The sequence below is a fragment of the Mesoplodon densirostris genome, chromosome 11, assembly GCF_025265405.1.
Source record: "Mesoplodon densirostris isolate mMesDen1 chromosome 11, mMesDen1 primary haplotype, whole genome shotgun sequence".
In the NCBI taxonomy this organism is placed as follows: Eukaryota; Metazoa; Chordata; class Mammalia; order Artiodactyla; family Ziphiidae; genus Mesoplodon; species Mesoplodon densirostris.
In genome coordinates this window covers 98,842,780-98,863,103 of record NC_082671.1, presented here as the reverse complement: position 1 = coordinate 98,863,103, position 20,324 = coordinate 98,842,780, and the positions used below count along the sequence as shown (strand labels likewise).

The 20,324-nt window shown below is 34.1% G+C and overlaps 1 protein-coding gene across 1 annotated transcript in view; it reads left to right on the top strand.

Moving 5' to 3' along the window:
• The window catches only part of PTPRQ (protein tyrosine phosphatase receptor type Q), a 208,795-nt gene that overhangs the window by 62,349 nt on the left and 126,122 nt on the right, over positions 1-20,324 (top strand). Inside the window, exons 18-25 of the mRNA XM_060113113.1 lie at positions 260-420; positions 1,121-1,266; positions 5,193-5,361; positions 6,843-7,133; positions 7,402-7,677; positions 8,048-8,199; positions 12,489-12,630; positions 15,296-15,565. Coding sequence (XP_059969096.1) covers positions 260-420; positions 1,121-1,266; positions 5,193-5,361; positions 6,843-7,133; positions 7,402-7,677; positions 8,048-8,199; positions 12,489-12,630; positions 15,296-15,565 — 1,607 coding nt within the window. The remainder of the gene's footprint in view (positions 1-259; positions 421-1,120; positions 1,267-5,192; positions 5,362-6,842; positions 7,134-7,401; positions 7,678-8,047; positions 8,200-12,488; positions 12,631-15,295; positions 15,566-20,324) is intronic.

Here is a 20,324-nt window from a genome sequence, read left to right as displayed (position 1 = left end):
CCAAGCAAACTCTTAATATGAACATCCTATTAACACTTGATTGAATTACTGAATATACTTGAAAACAAAAGAATTTACTCACTGAACTATTCTGAAATTCTTTTCAGTATTTCTGGATAAGTAGCATCTGTATCCCATTAATCTGGATTAATATCTGTGCATAAATGTTGCTTATTTTTAATGTACTTGTACCCAAAATGTATCTGTAACATTTAATTTAAAGGTCAGTTGTGCAAATAATCCTTTTTTTTCCTCTTAGGGATAGATCATCATTAAAGAACATTAATGTAACTGAAACATCATTAGAGTTCTCAGATTTGGACTATAATGTTGAATATGGTGCTTATGTAACAGCTAGCACCCGATTTGGTGATGGGAAAACGAGAAGCAATATTGTTAACTTTCGAACACCCGAAGGAGGTGAGTTCTTATGGATGTAGGCCAAGTAAAAGAATATCCTACTCAGAAAAAAAAAGTGTTAAATATAAATATGTCTTATTAAACCTAATATCTGTCACAGTTACATGCAAAATTGCTTTTCGGTCACTCTCTAGCTATGTGATGTTGGGAAAGTTAGTTAATCTCTCTGTGCCTCAATTTCCCATCTGTATTATGGAAACGATATGTTACCTACCTCACAGGGTCCTTATGAGGATTAAATGAATTTATATTTGTAAATGCACTCAGCACAGAACTCAACACTTAGTAAGCATTTAGTGTGTTTGTAAATGAAACAAAGTAAAATGCATGAAGTCAGCTCTCTGCCTTTGTCCTCTATTATTCAATTTCAAATTGCAAGTTAAACTAGAATTTCATATTATGCATTCTATATCGGAAACTTGTCATAATGTTGTTTTCAAATCTAGGGCAGTAGGCATGTTTTAGAACTGGGATAGTGTTTTATGAGTAAGAAATCCGTCTGTCTCTGCTTAGATATTGCTATGGTAGAGTGTTACGGGGATGGCCCAATGAGCCTTATGGATTTCATTTCTGATTTCTAATTAGATATTATTCTTAGTTTTTAAACAATTATCATAACTAATCAAAGGCAGGTAACATTTAGAACATTTCACACATTTTTTAGAGACACAAGTTTTTTGTTCGATCATTTGTTTTCTAGCACCAAGTGATCCTCCCAAAGATGTTCGTTATGCAAACCTCAGTTCTTCATCAGTACTTCTTTTTTGGACGCCTCCTTCAAAACCTAATGGGATTATACAATATTATTCTGTTTATTACAGAAATGCTTCAGGTACTTTTGTGCAGGTAAGACCTGAGTTTTCTCCTGCTTCTTTACTTACATACTTCAGCTCTGTTGATAAAGACTTCACATGGTAGAAAAAGTTGCTTATCTTACATTTAGAATTTTGTGTAGACATTTTATAGAACTGTCATTGACATAGAAAAATGTGATGGAGAAATAAATACATTTTAAACTGTCTAAGCATGCACACATATACTCAAACACACACATGTTTCTCTATCAGCTTCAAATGTGTTACCAACAATGAAGCTGCCACCTTTTAAAAATTCTGTATATAAATATGGCCCTGAGTGCCTCTTCTCCAAGAAGTGTTCGCTAGAGAGTTAATAGTTTCATTTACCCTCAGTTATTTCTCAGCTTAAAAAAATTTCTTTTTGTTTGTATATAATATAAATAGTTTTCATGTTTGGATATGTTTGTGTGTTTTTCTTCACTTCTAAAAATATTTTCAGTTGTTAGCAGGAGGGCTTATTATCATCATCATCATCATCATTGCTTCGTATCAGATGTAATGAAACTATTAAAATGTGCTTATTTAACTTGAAGTATGCAAGGTTATAGGGTCGCACACTGCAGATGGACACTTTCTGAGATACGAACAATAACAGTTATAAAAATAGCTAAAGTGCATTTCGTTTAGGGAAATAGTTTTAATTTTTCAGCCAAATTCCTTTATTTCTCCAAACTGTTTCACAGAACTCTAGTAGATGAAAAGATTAAAACTGGACTGGTTGTGATTGAATCAGGAATGGGGAGAGTTGGAATATAACTTGAAAAACACTAATTTAAAAGAAATACTGCAATTTACAGAATATGTACCTTACCGATAGGAACTGACTGCATGTTGATTATGACTCTGACCATTAAGTGTTTGCATCCTTTTAAGCAGAAGGAGGATAGAGATAAGTCTTATTAATTCTAAGTTGCCTAATTCCATTTGTGATTAACAACCCATGTGTAGCCACTAGAGTTAGTTCTTGTGAGCAGAAATCTCTGGGACTAAAGTATGACTTGCTTTAGTACAGTTTAGGCTAATGAATAAGGTCAGAGCAGAACTTTGCAAGCTGTGTTAGGCCTTACTCAGCAGTGAGTAAAAGACAGTCCAGAGGTTGGTTCTATTTTTATATTCTGTTCAAGGCCCTCTCAGAGTGGGACTGCATAAGAAAAGAGGGTCTGTTTGTTTGTTTAACTCTGTACATCAAGCAATTTTTGCTGTTCCTTTTTGTTCTGCTGTATTTGGGGATCAGTGTGCAATTTATTTTTTTTTACCACAATGTGTTTACAAATTTAGTAATGTTTCATTATGTCATAGAGGCCATTCAAATTGCAGATTTTTTTCATGCATTTAACCAATATTCAGTATTCAAAATTCAGTAGTTCTGAATCTTAGCAAAGGATTTGCCTCTGTACAGTTTACTTTATAGCTTGTCTCTGATTCAATTTTGGTTCTCTTTGTCCACATCTAGGTAATCGAGTGTAAATGTTTAACTATGATTTCAACATGATTTTATGAACCTTCTTATTCAAATCTGAGTATATAATATGATGCCATTTGCAATTCATCTATCTTAGAAAATGTAATCTTTTATTAAATTATCTTAAGAGTGCTTTTAAGTGTGACAGCTGCAAGAGGGCACACAGGCTAATGATGTTAAAACATTTCTTACATTCCTTGAAGTTCATCCGTGCTTTAATTTATTTCTGAAGTTAATGTTAAATATAGCATAAAAATCTTCACTACCTAATTTTTTATTTGGTATTGGTAGAATAGAAGAAATCCTCAAAATGAAAATTATATAGCAGAATAGACGTATAGCTGTTTTCTTCCTTCTCTTTCTTCTTCCATAGAACTTTGTAGCATATCTCATGCATGGCACATCATATCATCATATTCTGCTTTCTATTCGTGGTATCTGCTACTTATCTTAGCTCCCTCATCCCATAGCAAATAACATGAAGAAAAGAGTTGTGTGTGACGCTTGTCTTTCCATCCCCTGAAGTCCTCTGGTACAGTATGATAATGCTCAATAAATGTTTTAATCATAGAACATAAAATTCTGATAACAGATCAACATTATTTTTAGTACTTATTTATAACTTTGGAGCGCTTGAGTTTGTTGTGAAGTGATCTTTCCTTCTTCTGACTTTGTGGAATTTAATCTTTTGGTACTACTTGGAAATACATCTTGTCCCTCCTCCAATTGTGGTATATTGTGTTGTGTACAGTGTATTAACTCTTCTACATCTTAACATTTACCCACTTATGTCTCCTCAGTTTGCCTGACATAGTGTCTTTTATTAAAAAGTGTTAAATGAGTACTGGTTGATTAATCAAATTTGAGAAGTTTTTACTAAATACCTTCTGACTGTATTCATATACACAAAGAATAAACCTTAATTAGATAGTTTGAGTCACAAGACATTTTTTCCAAAAATAAACAGATGAATGGAATAATCATCTGGATAATTGGTATAATTCTAAATTTGTTACATGTCTGTTCATGTTTACTCACACTCAGCATGAATAACTTCTGGGTGATTAAAAATAATTTGTTACTTAATATTGTCATCAAGGTAGGTCATAGGTAGTCAGAATAAATTTTATAGCAAAGAAAAATCAAAAATCTCTATTAATATTTTAAGAGAGAATTTATATAAGCCGGTTATGCCATGTGTAAAGTAGATGTGTTGGAAGATATTAAAGTTCACAGATCATATTTTGTGTGAGATTAAATATGTTTTAACTTGTCTGTTCCTAAATAAGTCACCACAAAAGTAAAATAGATCTTTTCTGACACTTACTCTCTCCCACTCCCTATACTGGGAAAGAACCACAAAAATTTGCTGAATTTAGTTTGTTGATACATTGCAGAACCACGATAACTATAAATTTTAGTCAAATTGATTATCCTATGTTACTAATTTTAATGAAGTTTTTACTAATTATCATTTTTTTATCGTGTGCCGGAGATGGTATTGTTTTGTATGCTTTATATTATCTAATCCCCAAAAGCCCTCTGTGAAGTGGAAATGATTATTCCCATTTTACAGTTGGAGAAGCTTTGTGATCAGATGATTTATCCAGAGCTATTGCCAGAATTGAATGCAGGTTTTTGGACTCTAAGGGCTTTGTGCAGATTGGAATGATTCAGATTTCTCAGTATAAGTAGACATTATTATAAAATTATTCATACTTAATTCATATTTAATTACCTACATGACTTTTAAAACAGTCTGTTTTCCTTTATTTTAGAATTGATTTTGACTATGTGTTTTGTGTTTAAAATTTGGTCAAGGAAGGGATGATTGTAATTCCTTTATTATCAAAAAATGCCTTGGGACAAATATAACTAGAGTCAGGCAAGAGAATTTTAAAATTTCTCTTACTCAGCACATATGAGAGTGTATCCAACTGCCTTCCCATTTCTCTGCATGATTGTAGAAAAAAAGAGGGTCTATGAAAGATGAATAATAACCATTTGAATTCATAGAAAGAGATGAACACTTTTGTAATTCCTACATTGTTAACAGGAAGAAAAAACTTAAAAATTTTATAATACTCCCAAACTTGTTTAAAAATATATAGTCAATGTTTTGAAAAATACTTGAATGTTTCATAAAGGAAACTGACACTGGTCAGCACATTGTAGCATTTCCAGTTCACCATTAGACCTTCCTCACTGCAGCTAAGCTTGGAGTTTTTGCTACTCTGTATGTTGATTTAATAAAACTGCCCATCTATTCCTCTCTTAGTACAAACATATTTCCAGTTTAATTATTGCAATAAAAAAGTTCTTTGTTTATTTTCCTCAAAAATTAACGTATTAAAATACTGAGGCAACCAATCCATGAATAATAATTACTTTGAAATGCTCATGTATACTAAAAATATATTCTGAACAATTAAAACGATATGTTTATTTTTCAGAATTTTACACTCCATGAAGTAACCAATGACTTTGACAATATGACCGTATCTGCAATAATAGATAAACTGGCAATATTCAGCTACTATACATTTTGGGTAACAGCAAGTACTTCAGTTGGAAATGGGAATAAAAGCAGTGACATAGTTCAAGTATACACAGATCAAGACAGTATGTAAATGAAAAGCATTCATTAATGTTTAATAGGATTAATTTAAAACTTTATAATTATTTCAGAATCTTTTTCTATTTGTATGTATTGGTAATAAAATCTGTGTTTTACTTAGGCACATTTAACCAGTCATAGAAGTTTGAAAATGCATTTAATATAACTATAAATCTATTACAATAGTAACAGCCTTTTCTATTCCTGAAAACTGCTACCATCCATTTATAAAAATTCTGTCACTTTCATTGCTTCGAAAGATGTCACAGCCATCCGTTATGGGCATGAAAAAAACCGTTGCGTATGTGGATGGATTTTGCAATACTTAATATCCATTTGCTCTAGAAATGATATTTTTTTCTCTCTAGCAACTTGTTTCCTTTTCAGTCTTTGAACCCACAAAGGATTTTATGCAGCATCTTTGTTCTTATTGTGTTTGTGACTAATATGTCCCAAATATTTTTTTTTAACTCTGGAAGTTTCTCATTTGTGGCTTCTGCAGAATCCTGTTTGTGTGGAGTATTCAGAAAACTATAATCACTGAAACTCTTGCTGTTTTTTAGCTTTCAGTTTCAAGAATACGATGATACATGGATCATTGTCTATTTCTTCTTGTGGTTGTTTCTATGGTCCATTTATTTTTAAAAGATTAGTCCTCTTACTGAGAAATGATACTGACCTAAATTTCTGCTGAGAGTATAATTCCATGTTTATTATTTGAAGATTATAAATTTGACAGATACTTTAAGTATGAGGAATGAATGTTCTCCCTGTTGTTGGAACAATCTTTTAAGTTGTTTACTCATTGATCAGCAGAGTAGATATGATATGTGGAAATACAAGTTTGGGGAGTCTTCAGCAAAAATGTTTAGTGCAATTTGTGGTCAATATCATTTCAGGCATTCTTTAAATGCAGATCTCTTCCAAGATTTTCACCAACCTATAATGTTTTATCAGTTATTATTATAGCACCATGAATAATAAACCCTGTGCTCTGTTCCCAGTGAGAGGTCCTGGATGACTTCATATGTACAATAAGGATAATCTTTAGAAGAAAGAAACTAAAAATATTGTTTAGATAATATACATTATCAAAATATTTAAATATCTGGGTATACATGCACACATACATGTGTGCATACTCATAATCTCATACACATAATTTCCATCACATACTCATAATCTCATACACAGACTCATAATCTCCATCTTGCAGGAAGGAAAAGCCAAGAAAATATTGTATAAAACAGTTCTCACACATATTAAAGATGACAGGGTTTCTTTTGAATGATTTTAATATAATTTTAATATAATTATTTACAAAATATTTTGTAGTAGATGATGTTACCACATGTGGATTTAAATAATGTAAGAGCAGGTGATGTAGTAGATGCCATTTCAACAATTATCCTCCGGTTTGTGAATTTACTTATATTTTATTTAGGGTGACTGATGATTTTTATATTTTGCACATTACCTATCATAGTACCTGAAGGAGTTGTTGGAAACCTGACTTACAAGTCCATTTCGTCAACTGCAATAAATGTAAGCTGGGGCCCTCCGTCTCAACCAAACGGTCTAGTCTTCTACTATGTTTCTCTGAGCTCACAGCAAACTCCTCGCCACGTGAGACCACCTCTAGTTACATATGAGAGAAGCATGTATTTTGATAATCTGGAAAAATATACTGATTATATATTAAAAATCACTCCATCAACAGAAAAGGGATTCTCTGATACCTATACTGCCCAACTACACATCAAAACTGAAGAAGATGGTAGGCTGGACCCTTTTATTGCCTATTAAGCAGATTGTTGGTGTTCTCTTATTTATATTGCTTTCTGATAGAAAACATTATTCTTATCACTACATAGATTCTGTTTGTTCTTAAGTAATTAGTCTTTCAATAAACACAGTAAGCTCTAAGTTTCTTAAAATTAAAATAATTACCTGTTGATAAAAATTAAGTCCCATTATTATTAAAGCCTCTTCTTCTTGATGCTAATCACTCTTGTTTCATTTAATATTCTTTTTTTCTTTTATAGTCCCAGAAACTTCACCAATAATCAACACTTTTAAAAACCTTTCCTCTACCTCAGTTCTCTTATCATGGGATCCCCCAGTAAAACCAAATGGTGCAATAATAAGTTATGATTTAATTTTACAAGGACCAAGTGAGAATTATTCTTTTGTTACTTCTGATAACTATGTAATACTGGACGAGCTTTCACCATTTACATTATATAGTTTTTTTGCTGCTGCAAGAACTATAAAAGGACTGGGTCCTTCCAGTGTTCTTTTCTTTTACACAGATGAGTCAGGTAAGCCAGAATCCATATTTCTTCCAATGATTTCACTGTTGCAGCACTTGCTCTCTCTTTTTAAGGAACAGCATGGAAAATGAAAGGATATTTGATTGTTTGTAATGGCCTGACAACTATTCATCTGCTTTGCTGAACATTTTTTTTTTTAATTTGAGCTTCAGAACAGGGTGTTCTGTTTAAAGCTACCTTGGAACTACTGAGTTCCAAGTACAAAAGCATGATTACTTCTGCTCTTTATTTCTGAAATTAAAATATGATCAGTTTATAAATCTTTCTTAACTAGTGTCTTCAAGAAGCTAGAGTCACGATGATATTTTTCTGCTAAAAAATGTTATGAATATAAGTTTTATAATGTGTTTTCCTGCAGTGCCTTTAGCACCTCCTCAAAATTTGACTTTAGTCAACTACACTTCAGACCTTGTATGGCTGAAATGGAGCCCGAGTCCTGTTCCAGGCGGTATTGTTAAAGTATATAGTTTAAAAATTCATGAACATGAAACTGATACTATATTTTATAAGGTAGGTTGATGACAACACTATATATTTATTTCAAAAATTTAGAAAGTCAATTAAAGTATTGACATGCAGGGGGAAAATGGACTGCTTTAATTAACACAAGGACCATCTTTTTAAAATATCTTTTTGGTTTCCTACAACTTAAGGATGCTTGCAGAAAACACAGCAAACGTTTGTCAAATATGGAAGTGGAGTACTTCATATAGCGTTTTATTTAGAATTTGTAACTTCTAGATAGCTGTAAGTTAGGAAGTAATTGCACCATTTTGTTAATGCTGGAAAGTATACAGTAAATTTTTTCAGACTCTTTAAAACCTGTTATTGTCTTAAGGGTAATATATTTCTACATTCATCCCCCTTACCCACAGGGGATACATTCCAAGACCCCCAGTGGATGCCTGAAACCATGAATAGTACTGAACCGATATGTACTGTGTTTTTTCATATACATAAAGTTTAATTTCTAAAGTTTAATTTATAAATAAAGCACAGTAAGAGATTAACAACCGTAACTAATAACAAAATAGAAAAAATTTTAACAAACCGTAATAAGAGTTATATGAATGTGGTCCCTCTTTCTCTCTCTCAAAACATCTTCTTGTACAAATTTAATGCCTTTTCTATCTTAACTAAGCACTTATCACATACTATGGCAATAACTTTTACAGTTTGAGGTACAACAGCAAGACTTGTACATTTTTTCCCCTTCTTCCCAATTTCATAGAATGTCACAGAAGCTTCATTTTTACCGAAGATCTTAGCAGCCTCAGCATACGATTATTTTTTCTTTCCTTATTCAGAACATTTTTCATCTTTTCACTTAAAGGAAACACTTTATGGCTTCTCTTTGGCATCTCTGAATTGCCAGCATTGCTACTCTTGTACTTTGGGGCCATTACTAAGTAAAATAAGGGTGACTTGAACAAAAGCACTGTGCTGTCTGACAGTCGATCTGATAACCAAAAAGGCTACTGACTAATGGGTGGGAGATGCTGGACAAAGGGTTGATTGATACCCTGGGCAAGATGGAGCAGGACAACTCGAGATTTCATCATGCAGCTCAGACCAGTTCACAATTTAAAACTTATGAATTGTTTATTTCTGGGATTTTCCATCTAATATTTTGGGACCATGGTTGACTGTGGGTAACTGAAACCATGGAAAATGAAACTGTGAGTAAGGGGGGACTATTGTATTTGTTGTTAAAAGAAGTACCAAATGAATGTTTTTAACCTGTTCAGAAAAGTGTTTATACTGGACTTCTGTTAACGTTTCCAGATAGCATGTAATCCCACAATAATTGGTCTTTTAAAATATGTCATTATTATTTTTCTTTCAATGCTAATTAGTTTCAATGCTAAATGCCCTTTCACTCCTCCATTTTTAGGTTTCAGAATCAATGAAAACTACCCAAAGAACTGATGTAACAAAAGGTCTCAAATACACCTGTATGATTTCTAGCATTTAATTGCCAAAATATGTTGTAATTAACTAGCATTTATTTGAGAAAGTGTTCTTATTTTTTTTCCAAAGGCAAATGGAGTACTGGAATGCTCTTTAGTTGCAGCAAGGGGAGTGCAAAAACTTTGCGTGAACATTGTCCCCAATATTATATGCAGTATAATTTATTACTGATGGTAAATCATTTTTATAGCATGTGTAGCTTAAAAAGTGAATAGTAAAAATCAGAAGCAGTGCGTAAGTTTATGTCATAAGGAATGATGATTTTCTTTTTTGGAAATCAAGATATTACTCTAAAATCTGATAGGCTGAGTAGAGTTCAAATTGTATTTCTTCATAAATGTGGAATCTGTTTCCTAGCAGTGTGAAATTCCATTAATGGTGTTGAGTCTCTAGCCTTCTAGTTTCTATTTCTAGTCTAATCTTAACATTTTACATATTTTTTAATGTGCTTTGTCTGTATGGATCACTGGTAAATAGGTATCAAATGGGGAAAAGGAATCATTTTCTATATTTCTATATTTTAAAGATAATAATCTTTATTATCCTAGGAATGTGATCATTCCTAGGATAAACATGTATGTATATTGAAGTGTGGATGTGTATGTGTGATCTTTTCCTCAGAACAGAGATCTCTACCATCAACACTGTTAGCATAGTCATGAATTAAGGACTCTGGCATCAAATTTTCTGGATAGAAGCCTGAATTTGAGACTTACTGTTCTGCCTTAGGGCAGTTGCTTAACTTCTTAATGACTCAGTTTCCTCAAGTGCAAAATGAGAGCTGTAAAGATACATCCACTAAAAAGTGAAGATTGTAAGGGAAAATCTATATAAAGCATTTAGAACAATCCCCAGCATATGATAAACACGGTAGCTATTGTTGTTTTTGTATATGGTTTTAAAAAAAGAACAAATTCCATTCAGCATTGTAATAGCACTAAGCCTGAAATGACAGTACTCCTCTACCTGAATATGAGGGTAAGTTATATTATAAGAGTTTTAGACATTTGTTTTCTCAATAGTAAATGCTACCATTGAAATTTCACTAGTAGCAAAGATATAATCTTTATACCATAAAGTATTAAATATATCCTTTTTGGGGTGGAAGGAGTAGTTTTCCTTTAAAATCTACTACTTTTAGTTATTCCTTTTTACATCTATTTTATCTTCCATGAATTTTCATAGCCTTATTTTCTTTCAAATTCCTTTAAATGTATCCTCATGCCATCTTTTTTCCTTTCTCAACACCTAGTTTTCTTTATCTGCTTTCCTCCCTCTGTGTGGCTTTCTCTTTGAGTGTGTTGTCCTGTTTTCCTTTCTATGTTTTCAGCTACCTCAATGTCCCAACTATTAGTTTCTTTTCTTTTCTTTTTTATTCTTTCAGATTATATGAGAGTTCCTGGAGGCATAATAATTCCAGGACCACTCCAAATGTTCCTGCCATCTCAGTCAATCCAGTTTAATCCATTTGGAGATAAATAAGACCCAGGTCTGCTGCTAACTCAGGTCACTCACACGTACTGAAAGAAATTTTTTATTCCGTAAAAAAGTTCTGTTATGTTTGGAACTATTCCTTACTCATGTCTCCATCTTACAACTTACTTTGCCAGTCTGTCCACTATCCAATAAGCTACTCACACTTTTTATTATTATCATCTCCTGAGTTCAGTCATTTCTCTGGGTACTTACTCACCCTTCCTAACCCAAGTCAAAGTTTACCTGCTTGTGTTTAATTTCTTCTTAGTATGCAGTTGTTGGTAGATTTCTCTAATTAATATAACAATCCCTTGATGACAGGGACCATGTCTTATATATCTTTATAGTCTCCTGGTTATCTAACAGTGTGCTTGGTAAATAGTAATTGTGGAAGAATGAAAGGAAACAGCGTAATACAGTGAGTTCATAAAGTATGTCAATGACTTGTAAGAGATTAATTTAAAATATGATTCTAACTGTGAGTGCCCTGAGCATTAGTATTCTTGCTAAATTTCTGCCACTGAAATGTTTAATATATAAGTGAAAGTAGTTTATATTTTGGATTAGATATAATGCAGTATTCTTGAAATTATACCACATAGGAGATTGTCTTCTTTTTCCATAGGGTAACTATTAATCTTAAGTGCTCTTTCTATTAGGACAATTCTCTTTGAATGAAGGCTTTATATTTGATGGTAAAATTTTCTATGAGAAATAGTATCCTCTTTTGAACAACTGTGATAACTGTTTTGTTCTTTTTTTCATTTTCCTAAGAGATTGCATAAAATTAGAAATGTAGGAGTTGTCTGGGAAAACTCATAATTTAAGTTTCATAGGAGCAGAGGTTCTGGTTCCTTCACTGCTGTATCCCCAGTGCCTACCATACAATAGCTGATGAATATATTAATTTACACAGACTGCTACTGAGAATTAAAAAATGAATTTAGATGAATTCAAGAAAAATCAAGTACCACTGACTGCTCTTAAGTTGGATTTCAATTGAGGACTTCAATTTTAGCAAATTTTAAGGAAGTAATCAGTATGTAATTCCAAGTAAAAATCAGGAAGACAAAATGAAAACAAAACACTTCAGCTTTAAAAACAAGTGACAATTATGAGATTCTTCAGTGCTGAGAGGGTCTCCAGTTCATCCTTGCTTTATCAGCTGAGCACACCCTGGGGCACACACAAAAAATGTTTAATTTTAAAATTTTTAATAAAAAATACCTGTGCTTCCTAAATCATAGGTTAAACACAGAAGACATAATTTTGATGTATTAAATATTTCTTCCAGTTATAAATAAGTTTTTTGATGATGCATTGTGACAAAGAATTTTATTTCTGCTTTTCAGAATATTTCAGGTTTTCAAACTGAAGCCAAACTTGTTGGACTGGAACCCATCAGCACCTATTCTATCAGCGTATCTGCCTTTACTAAAGTTGGAAATGGCAATCAATTTAGTAACGTAGTAAAATTCACAACCCAAGAATCAGGTTAGACATGGATTTTGGATCCTAAAATGTTTGATTTTGTATTTTAACACTTTTCCCTTTCCTTTCTCAGTTTATGTGACTAACTATCAATATTTAATTGTTCATTCAAAGGGAAGTTGAAGTTCAGTGCTTTAAGGATAGGCTGGGTTGTCTTGTTTGCAATCAAATAGATATATATTTACACATGGTTTTTCACTTTGAACTGAGGAAGCTGAAATAAAAGACTACTTTAGGAACAAAGTAGGCTTCTAGATATATGTAAAACTTACCTACTTCTTAGTACCATCTGAGACAGCTGGGAAAAAAAGGAGAAATGAACCATTAATCAATTTTAACAGGTTGATTTATATTTTCGTGAAAAAAAATCTGTAATTTTTTAAAGATGTGTTGTGACATTTGAAGAGCACTAGTCAGTATGTAAGCTTTTACTTTCCCATAGTCCATTTGTGACATGTGGAGGGGATTATGAAGACTGAAATACCATTGCTCTAATTAAACAACTTACCTGTGCATCACCTACATGTCATAACTCAGCTGTGTACTGAATAGTTTTAATTTATAACTGATTTAATGATTTAATACTTTTCCTTCTCTCAACTGGACTATATATATATATATATATATATATATATATATATTTTTTTTTTTTTTTTTTTTTTTTTTTTTTTTTTTTGCGGTTCGCGGGCCTCTCACTGCTGTGGCTTCTCCCGTTGCGGAGCACAGACTCCGGACGTGCAGGCTCAGCGGCCACGGCCCACGGGCCCAGCCGCTCCACGGCATGTGGGATCCTCCCGGACCGGGGCACGAACCCGTGTCCCCTGCATCGGCAGGCGGACTCTCAGCCACTGCGCCACCAGGGAAGCCCTGGACCATGTTTTTAAAGGCAACTCTTCCTCACTCTTTTTTTTTCTTTTTGGTCAATGATTATTGAATAAGCGCAAGATCCTGCTCTAGTCATTTCTTCCCTGTACCTCTCGGTGCATTTCTTTTTGTTTTAGTGAATCTCTAAATTGAAATTGGAGACCACTCACTGATAAATTAACCATTTTACATTAATTTATGAATACCTGATACTATTTTCATGGCATGCCTATAAGACAGGCTAAATAAGTAGTACTTATAGTGGATAAGAGTTCATGCTCTGCAGTCAGTGTCTGGATTGGAATCCAAGCTCTGCGACTTGCTAGTTGTATAACCCTGGCAAAGGCACGTGCTTCCTCTGAGCCTCTGTATCTTTAACTGAAAAGAAAAACACATTAGCTGTAGCCACCCAGAAGGTTGTTGGGAAAAATATTTGAAAAGATCCATATGAAGCACTTATTAGAGTGTTGGACACACAAATACTAAAAAAACATTACGGTTGCCCCTGTTCCCATACTTCAGATGAGGAAGCCATGATTCAGGCAGATTAGATGAAAAGGGCTGAGAAAATTAGTGAAGAAACTGAACTGGAACGTCAGCGTCTGACCTCTAGTGCAAACTGGACGTGACTGTAGGAAATGCATAACATAACTGAGTGATACTATAGAAAAAGGCTAAACCCATAAAGAAAAAAAACATTTTAACTATTTATACACATATTAGATTGATAAAAATCAAGGCTAATCTTGTAGACAGTAATATGTAAACCAATAAAAAATTTTTTACCAGTAAAATAAAATAATTCCACAAAATCCTATGCCCTGATTGGTTAAATAAAATTCTCAACTTGAAGTGTTATCAGCTGGCTAATTAATTGTTTTTAAGTTTGGAGAGTCAGTGAAATAGATGTTCACAAAATCCAGATTTATAATCTAAAGTAAATTATCAACTGTCTCTTTTTCATTTATTGGTATTAGTATATGTTTTTGAAAATAAGAAAGCAAATAATTAAACATATTTAACTGCCAGAGCCCTGGATCAGCCGAGGAATTGTCTTTTCTTTCATTTTAAGTGCCACACCCCCCCTAAGTTATTCTCCTTTAGTTTTGATGCCTTTATCTTACAGAGGAAGAAGCGTTTGTAAAGATAGAAATTAACGCCACAGGAGAGAACTGTAGGCAAGTCAAAGATTACTTGAACATTCTTTAAATAACTATGTTTTGCACAATGACAAGTTGTTTCTTTTCACTACTTGCTGTTTGTAATCCACAAATTGACTATATGCAAATTTTCTTTATAGCTTCCTCTTTTTAGCGTGACAAAAAAAGCTATGCTAACGTTAGGGGGCATTATATAATCAGACATTTCCCTGAGAAGTACCCACTTCAGTGAGGCACCTACATCTACGTTTTGCATTAAAAAGTTCCATCATAAAGTATGGCTAAGACTGCTCCTTCCCATTAAGAGGTAAAGAGGGCAGGCTTCAACCACTGCCTGAGCTTGAGGCTGGCTACGTAGTTGCTACTGAGGATCTGAGGGTGTGATTGCTGCTTGAGCCTAGGAGAATATTCAGTGATGGATTCAGTATTGTAAGGATTAATATGGTAACATAGAAAATGGGCCAACCGCCATTTGATTCAGCCCATGTTAAGAATTTTTTGAGCGCACATTGAAAGGTTGATATGTTAAATTTTTATTCTGTCTCTACTCCTAAACATGACTTTATCTAGCAATCGCATAATGAAATCATTTATCTACTACATATGTATAAATTTTAACTTTGGGCATTTGCTTATCTCTTAAGTTCCAGATGTTGTACAGAACGTACAGTGTATGGCGACTAGCTGGCAGTCAGCTTTAGTGAAGTGGGACCCACCCAAAAAGGCAAACGGAATAATTACACATTATATGATAACAGTTGAAAGGAATGCTACAAAAATCTCTCCGCAAGATCACATGTATACTTTCATGAAACTTCTCGCCAATACCTCGTATGTCTTTAAAATAAGAGCTTCAACCTCAGCTGGTGAAGGTGATGAAAGTGCATGCAACATCAGCACGCTACCCGAAACAGGTAACTAACGTGAAACAGGTAACTGATCCGAAGCATGTAATTTACCTGAAAGAGAGAACTAACCTGAAACACAATAGCACATTTGTCTAAAACTTTAAAAGAAATATTAAAAAATGTAACACATACTTTTTTATCCCACATGTTACCTGAGGACCAGCTGTGTGGTCCATTGAACCACCTCCATAGCAATGGGAGGCTCAAAGGAGGAAAAAAGAGAAAATCTGCTTCATTGTGTTTTTACAAATATCTATTTCTTATTATACAAACACCAAACTTACTGAACTATGCTTTATTGTAATTTAAAATAGGGAACGAATATGTAACATATATATATATACACACACATATATATATCTTTTTTTAAATTGATTTATGGCATTCTTGATGCTTCCCTGAATTCCAAAGTTGCAGTGTCAGACTCACTTTCATCTACTTCCTTCTCTTTATACCAGCCTTCATCTTTTGTATTATTGGAATAAAAATATCTAGGTCACTAAGCTCTAGTCTTTAAAGAGGAAAACTCTTACTCTCCCTAACAGTGATCCACCCTATGTCGTAATCTCTTTCATCTTCTACCTTCTCTAATATTGTACCTCTTCATATAAATGAAAACCTGATTCCTTCCCAATAACACCACTTCCCTGGAGGTCCTCCCTAGTGGGAACTGTAGGTATTGACATAATTGTTTACCTCTGGCACCTCTCGATCCTTATCTCTGAAATATCTTTTAACCCTTTCCTCCTTTTGAAATCAGCATCACCCAGTTTTACTCTACTTTTCTATCTTTGAGGCTATAAACCACAGAACTTCAAGACATGGTGTACGTTCTCTGATTTTAGCATCTTTTTCTTCTCATCCTTTCAAGGCAACATTTCTTGAGACTTCAGTGTCTTACCTATTCATCTGGAATGGACGCGTTGCAACAACTATTTCTTGCTCCTTACATCACAAGGCGTGTCACTGTAACTCATCTTCCAGGAGATTCCCAACTCTGAAAGGACCCCACTGTTTGTTTTCACTGGATGCTGGCTGATGAATAGTGCTGGAGAAAATGTAAATGGTTCTATCTTGTTCAGCTATTCTTTAACTCTCCCAATTGCTCCACAGTCTACTCTACATCCCTGTTTACACTTAATCAATTTTCCATAAGAAAATTCTGCTCTTACTCTGAACATGGTCTACCCCCACTATCATCCATCTTTGATGTTATTATTCATTTTACTAATAGCGTCAAAGATAATTGATTTGCCTTCCTTCAAAATTTACCAATATCTTTATGCTCTCAGGGTAGCCTCCCTTGGGAATTGCCTTGTCATTGCCTTCCTCTTTTCAGGAATCTAACTGCTCATTTTTGTTTCAAACTCGTGTTTTCCTCTAGAACATAACTCCATCAATTTAATCTACTTTCTCCTGCATTTTATCTTCTTTCTCTGTCTCTTGCACACAAACACACACCAACAGCCACGCAAATTGTTAGAAAATTTCAGCTGAGGACCTGGTTGGTATATCAACCCTAAACATATTCAAAGTGGAATTTATGTAACATGAATTCTCCTTCTCTTCCTCACTTTTCTATACCTGTTCTTTATAATCAGTTGGGGATCAAGCCTCATATTCTTACGTGATTCTTCCTCCCATCTCTCCTACATGTAATCAGAGCTTATCAATTCAGTCTCCGCCATGGCTCTGCCATTCGCCCCTTCTTCAACTTGACTGCCCCCATTTTATATCAGACTTGTTGCTTCCTATAGTAATACCCAAAGGGCCATTATCACCCATACTCATTCAGCCTGCCTGTCAGTACCATCTTTCCACCCACTTATTTTGATTGAATTGGCTCTAACATACAATTTAGAGCATTTATGTGTTGGCTGTTGAATTTTATTACCTGAGGGGTAAGAAGTAGACATGGAGATTTAGGTATCTGAAGCATAGAGGTGATAATGAAAGGTACTATGTATAAGAGATGGCCCAGAATACTCCAAATGTTTTACTTATTCTCATCGTGTACAAAATATACCCCAGAATTCATCACCAGTTAGATTTGACTTCTGTCTAGCTTTTCATTCTTTTGTTTCTCCACTGCATCTCTTCATATAACTGATACCTGTAGCCAAACTTTATTTATTCAGCACATTAGATTTCATGTATTCATTTCAAAAGACATTTATTAAGCAACTGCTATGGACTAATAATTGATTAGATTCTCTTCTTTAAAGGTACTCAATACTTTTCACCATCAGATTGTCCTGTTCCCTTTCTACGTCACACAAAACTTTATTCTTAAAAGCCCAGCTTAAGTGTGTGTGTGTGTGTATGTGTGTGACTGTGTGTTTAAGTCTTCAATGACATACTAAGCATTAAAACTACAGATTCCTAGACTTCACCCTAGACTTGGCTGAATCATAGCCTCAAGAGATGAAGCCCAAGAATCTGTAGTTTTAAGCATCTCTCTGATGATTCTCTGTAAATTTTCTGAATTACTGGACTAGATTACCCAGGAATTTTGATGGCAGGTGATACGTAGCAGTGAGGACAGGCAAACAGTGTCAGAGAGGTCCAGAAAGGGGTAGCAGGTGTTTCCCCAGTGGGTGGGCAGCAGATCATTGCTATACAGAGTCTGAGAAGGAAATATGTTCAAATGCAGGCAGGTGGTCTGCATCAGGGTGGTCTAGTACCAGGTGAAATGGTCTTGATCATTGGACGGGAGCTGAGTCCTAGAGAACTGGCAACGAAAGACAAGACAGTAATTCTGAGATAAATGAGAGGTTTGGAACTCAGAGAACAAGGCAGAGGACTCATTATTATTGATGATGATAGTCACCTTGTATTCAAGGTGACTGTGCAGTCACAGGAATGAAGCAGAAGTTTAATTAGTAGAACAGAGATGCATAATCAAAGTATATACACTTGATGTAGAGCCACCTGAACTTAAGGACAGGTATTTGTTAAAAAAAAAAATCCTTTAACTAAGGATTTGAATTAGATTTTAAGTCAGGATTAAAAGATCGCATGAATGGAGACTGAAGGAATTCTAAACCAATGGATTAGGAAGGTATTAGGCATATTGTACCATGTATTATGTGCTCCCTTACTACTGAAGACAAATGTTGCTCAAAGTTTGGACTGCTGACTCTCCCTGCATCAGAAGGAACATCCCCGAGGCCCTTCTCTAGACCTGTGGAATCAGAGTTTGGAAAATAAAACTCACAAATCTTCCTTTAAACAAGGCATGTGAGGTGAGACAGTGCTGAAATTTGAGAACCATTCTATTCCACTGTATACTCTTTGCTTGTGGGGCTATGTCTTATTTGTCTTTATTTTACTCACAGTTCATAACAAAGAGGCTTGGGCATTCTAGGCACTCAAATTTTTGTAAAAGAAAGAAATGAATTGTTTTCTCATGAAATTCATAGTTTTTCATAAGGGTGTTACTCCACTGCAATGTATTATTTCCACACTTTCATCAGGCAAAATTATAGATATTTTCTCCCAGGCAAATGTAAAAGTTTTTTCAATTAAGGAGAGTCATTCATATGAAACATGAGTATTAACTGCTGCTTTACAAATACTTAAATAATTTGTTTATCTTTAAAATTAATTTTCAGATCTAGCATGTAATTGTAATTATGATTACAATTTTTTTAGGTAAATAGTTTGCTTTTATCTGGGTTCACATGAATTGTTTGTTGATAAGACATTAGTAAGAACTGGAGATTCATTGTTCAGAATGGAAGCAGTTTTATAGCTGTTGCAAACTTCTAATTTATGGTGGTCTAAGATTAGTCACAGTGTAAAGTCAGCTCTGAGTCACTGACTCTGTACTTACTTTTGACATGAAGTAAAATCAAATTTGGCTCTCTCCCTTACTGCCTAGTGTCTGACCTTAACATTCCTTCCAGGGATTATTGGGTATTTTTCTCAGTGTAAAGTTGGTCATATTGGGCACAGTTAAACATGCATCATGGATGATGGAATTTTTGAGGAGATTAGTGTTCTGTGTCTAAACTGGTTCCATTGTCTCAGTCAAACACGTCAGAATAGGGCAAATACAGATGAAAGCCCCCAAACCTGGTAATTTTAATAGCATTTTCTGTCCAAGTATATTATATGTACCAATAAAAATATTATAGCAAGTTCAAGTGCATACAAGACTTAACTTTTAAAATCTCAAATTAGTTCAAAATGCATGCACTTCTCCATATTATTTTCAAATCTTATTAAATATGGTGATTTAATATTGAGTTTGAAAATTTGTTCTTTTTTTCTGGAAGATAATTTTACAGTTTGGATTTATTCAAAGCTCTTCCAAGTCCAGTAATTTAGAATCAAAAGAGGAAAATAAGCTATATCCCTTGGATGCCCAAAACTTAATTGAGGGAAAGTGAAATACGCAGTTGTGGTTTTTAGGGGTGTTCTTTTCAGCAGTGATTTCTTTATTAGATTTTTGTTCAATAGGAGGTATTAGCCACCTAGATGGACCCACTGGAAGTCCACTGAGCTTGCAAATATATTAATGGATCAGCACTGAATGGGAGTGTGTTTAATATCCCTGTTTTTCCCCCCTCTACTCTTGGTTCTTTCAAATCACTGTGTACTGTTTAATAGCATATATGTAAACTCTCAAGCCTCTTCTACAAAGCCATGACCACCATTCCCCTAAGAATTATTTAAGAAATGTATTTGTTATGTACTTTATTTGGATCCCTGTTTTGTGGGCCTCTGTGAGCAGTGTAGAGATTACCGGGTGAACTGTGAT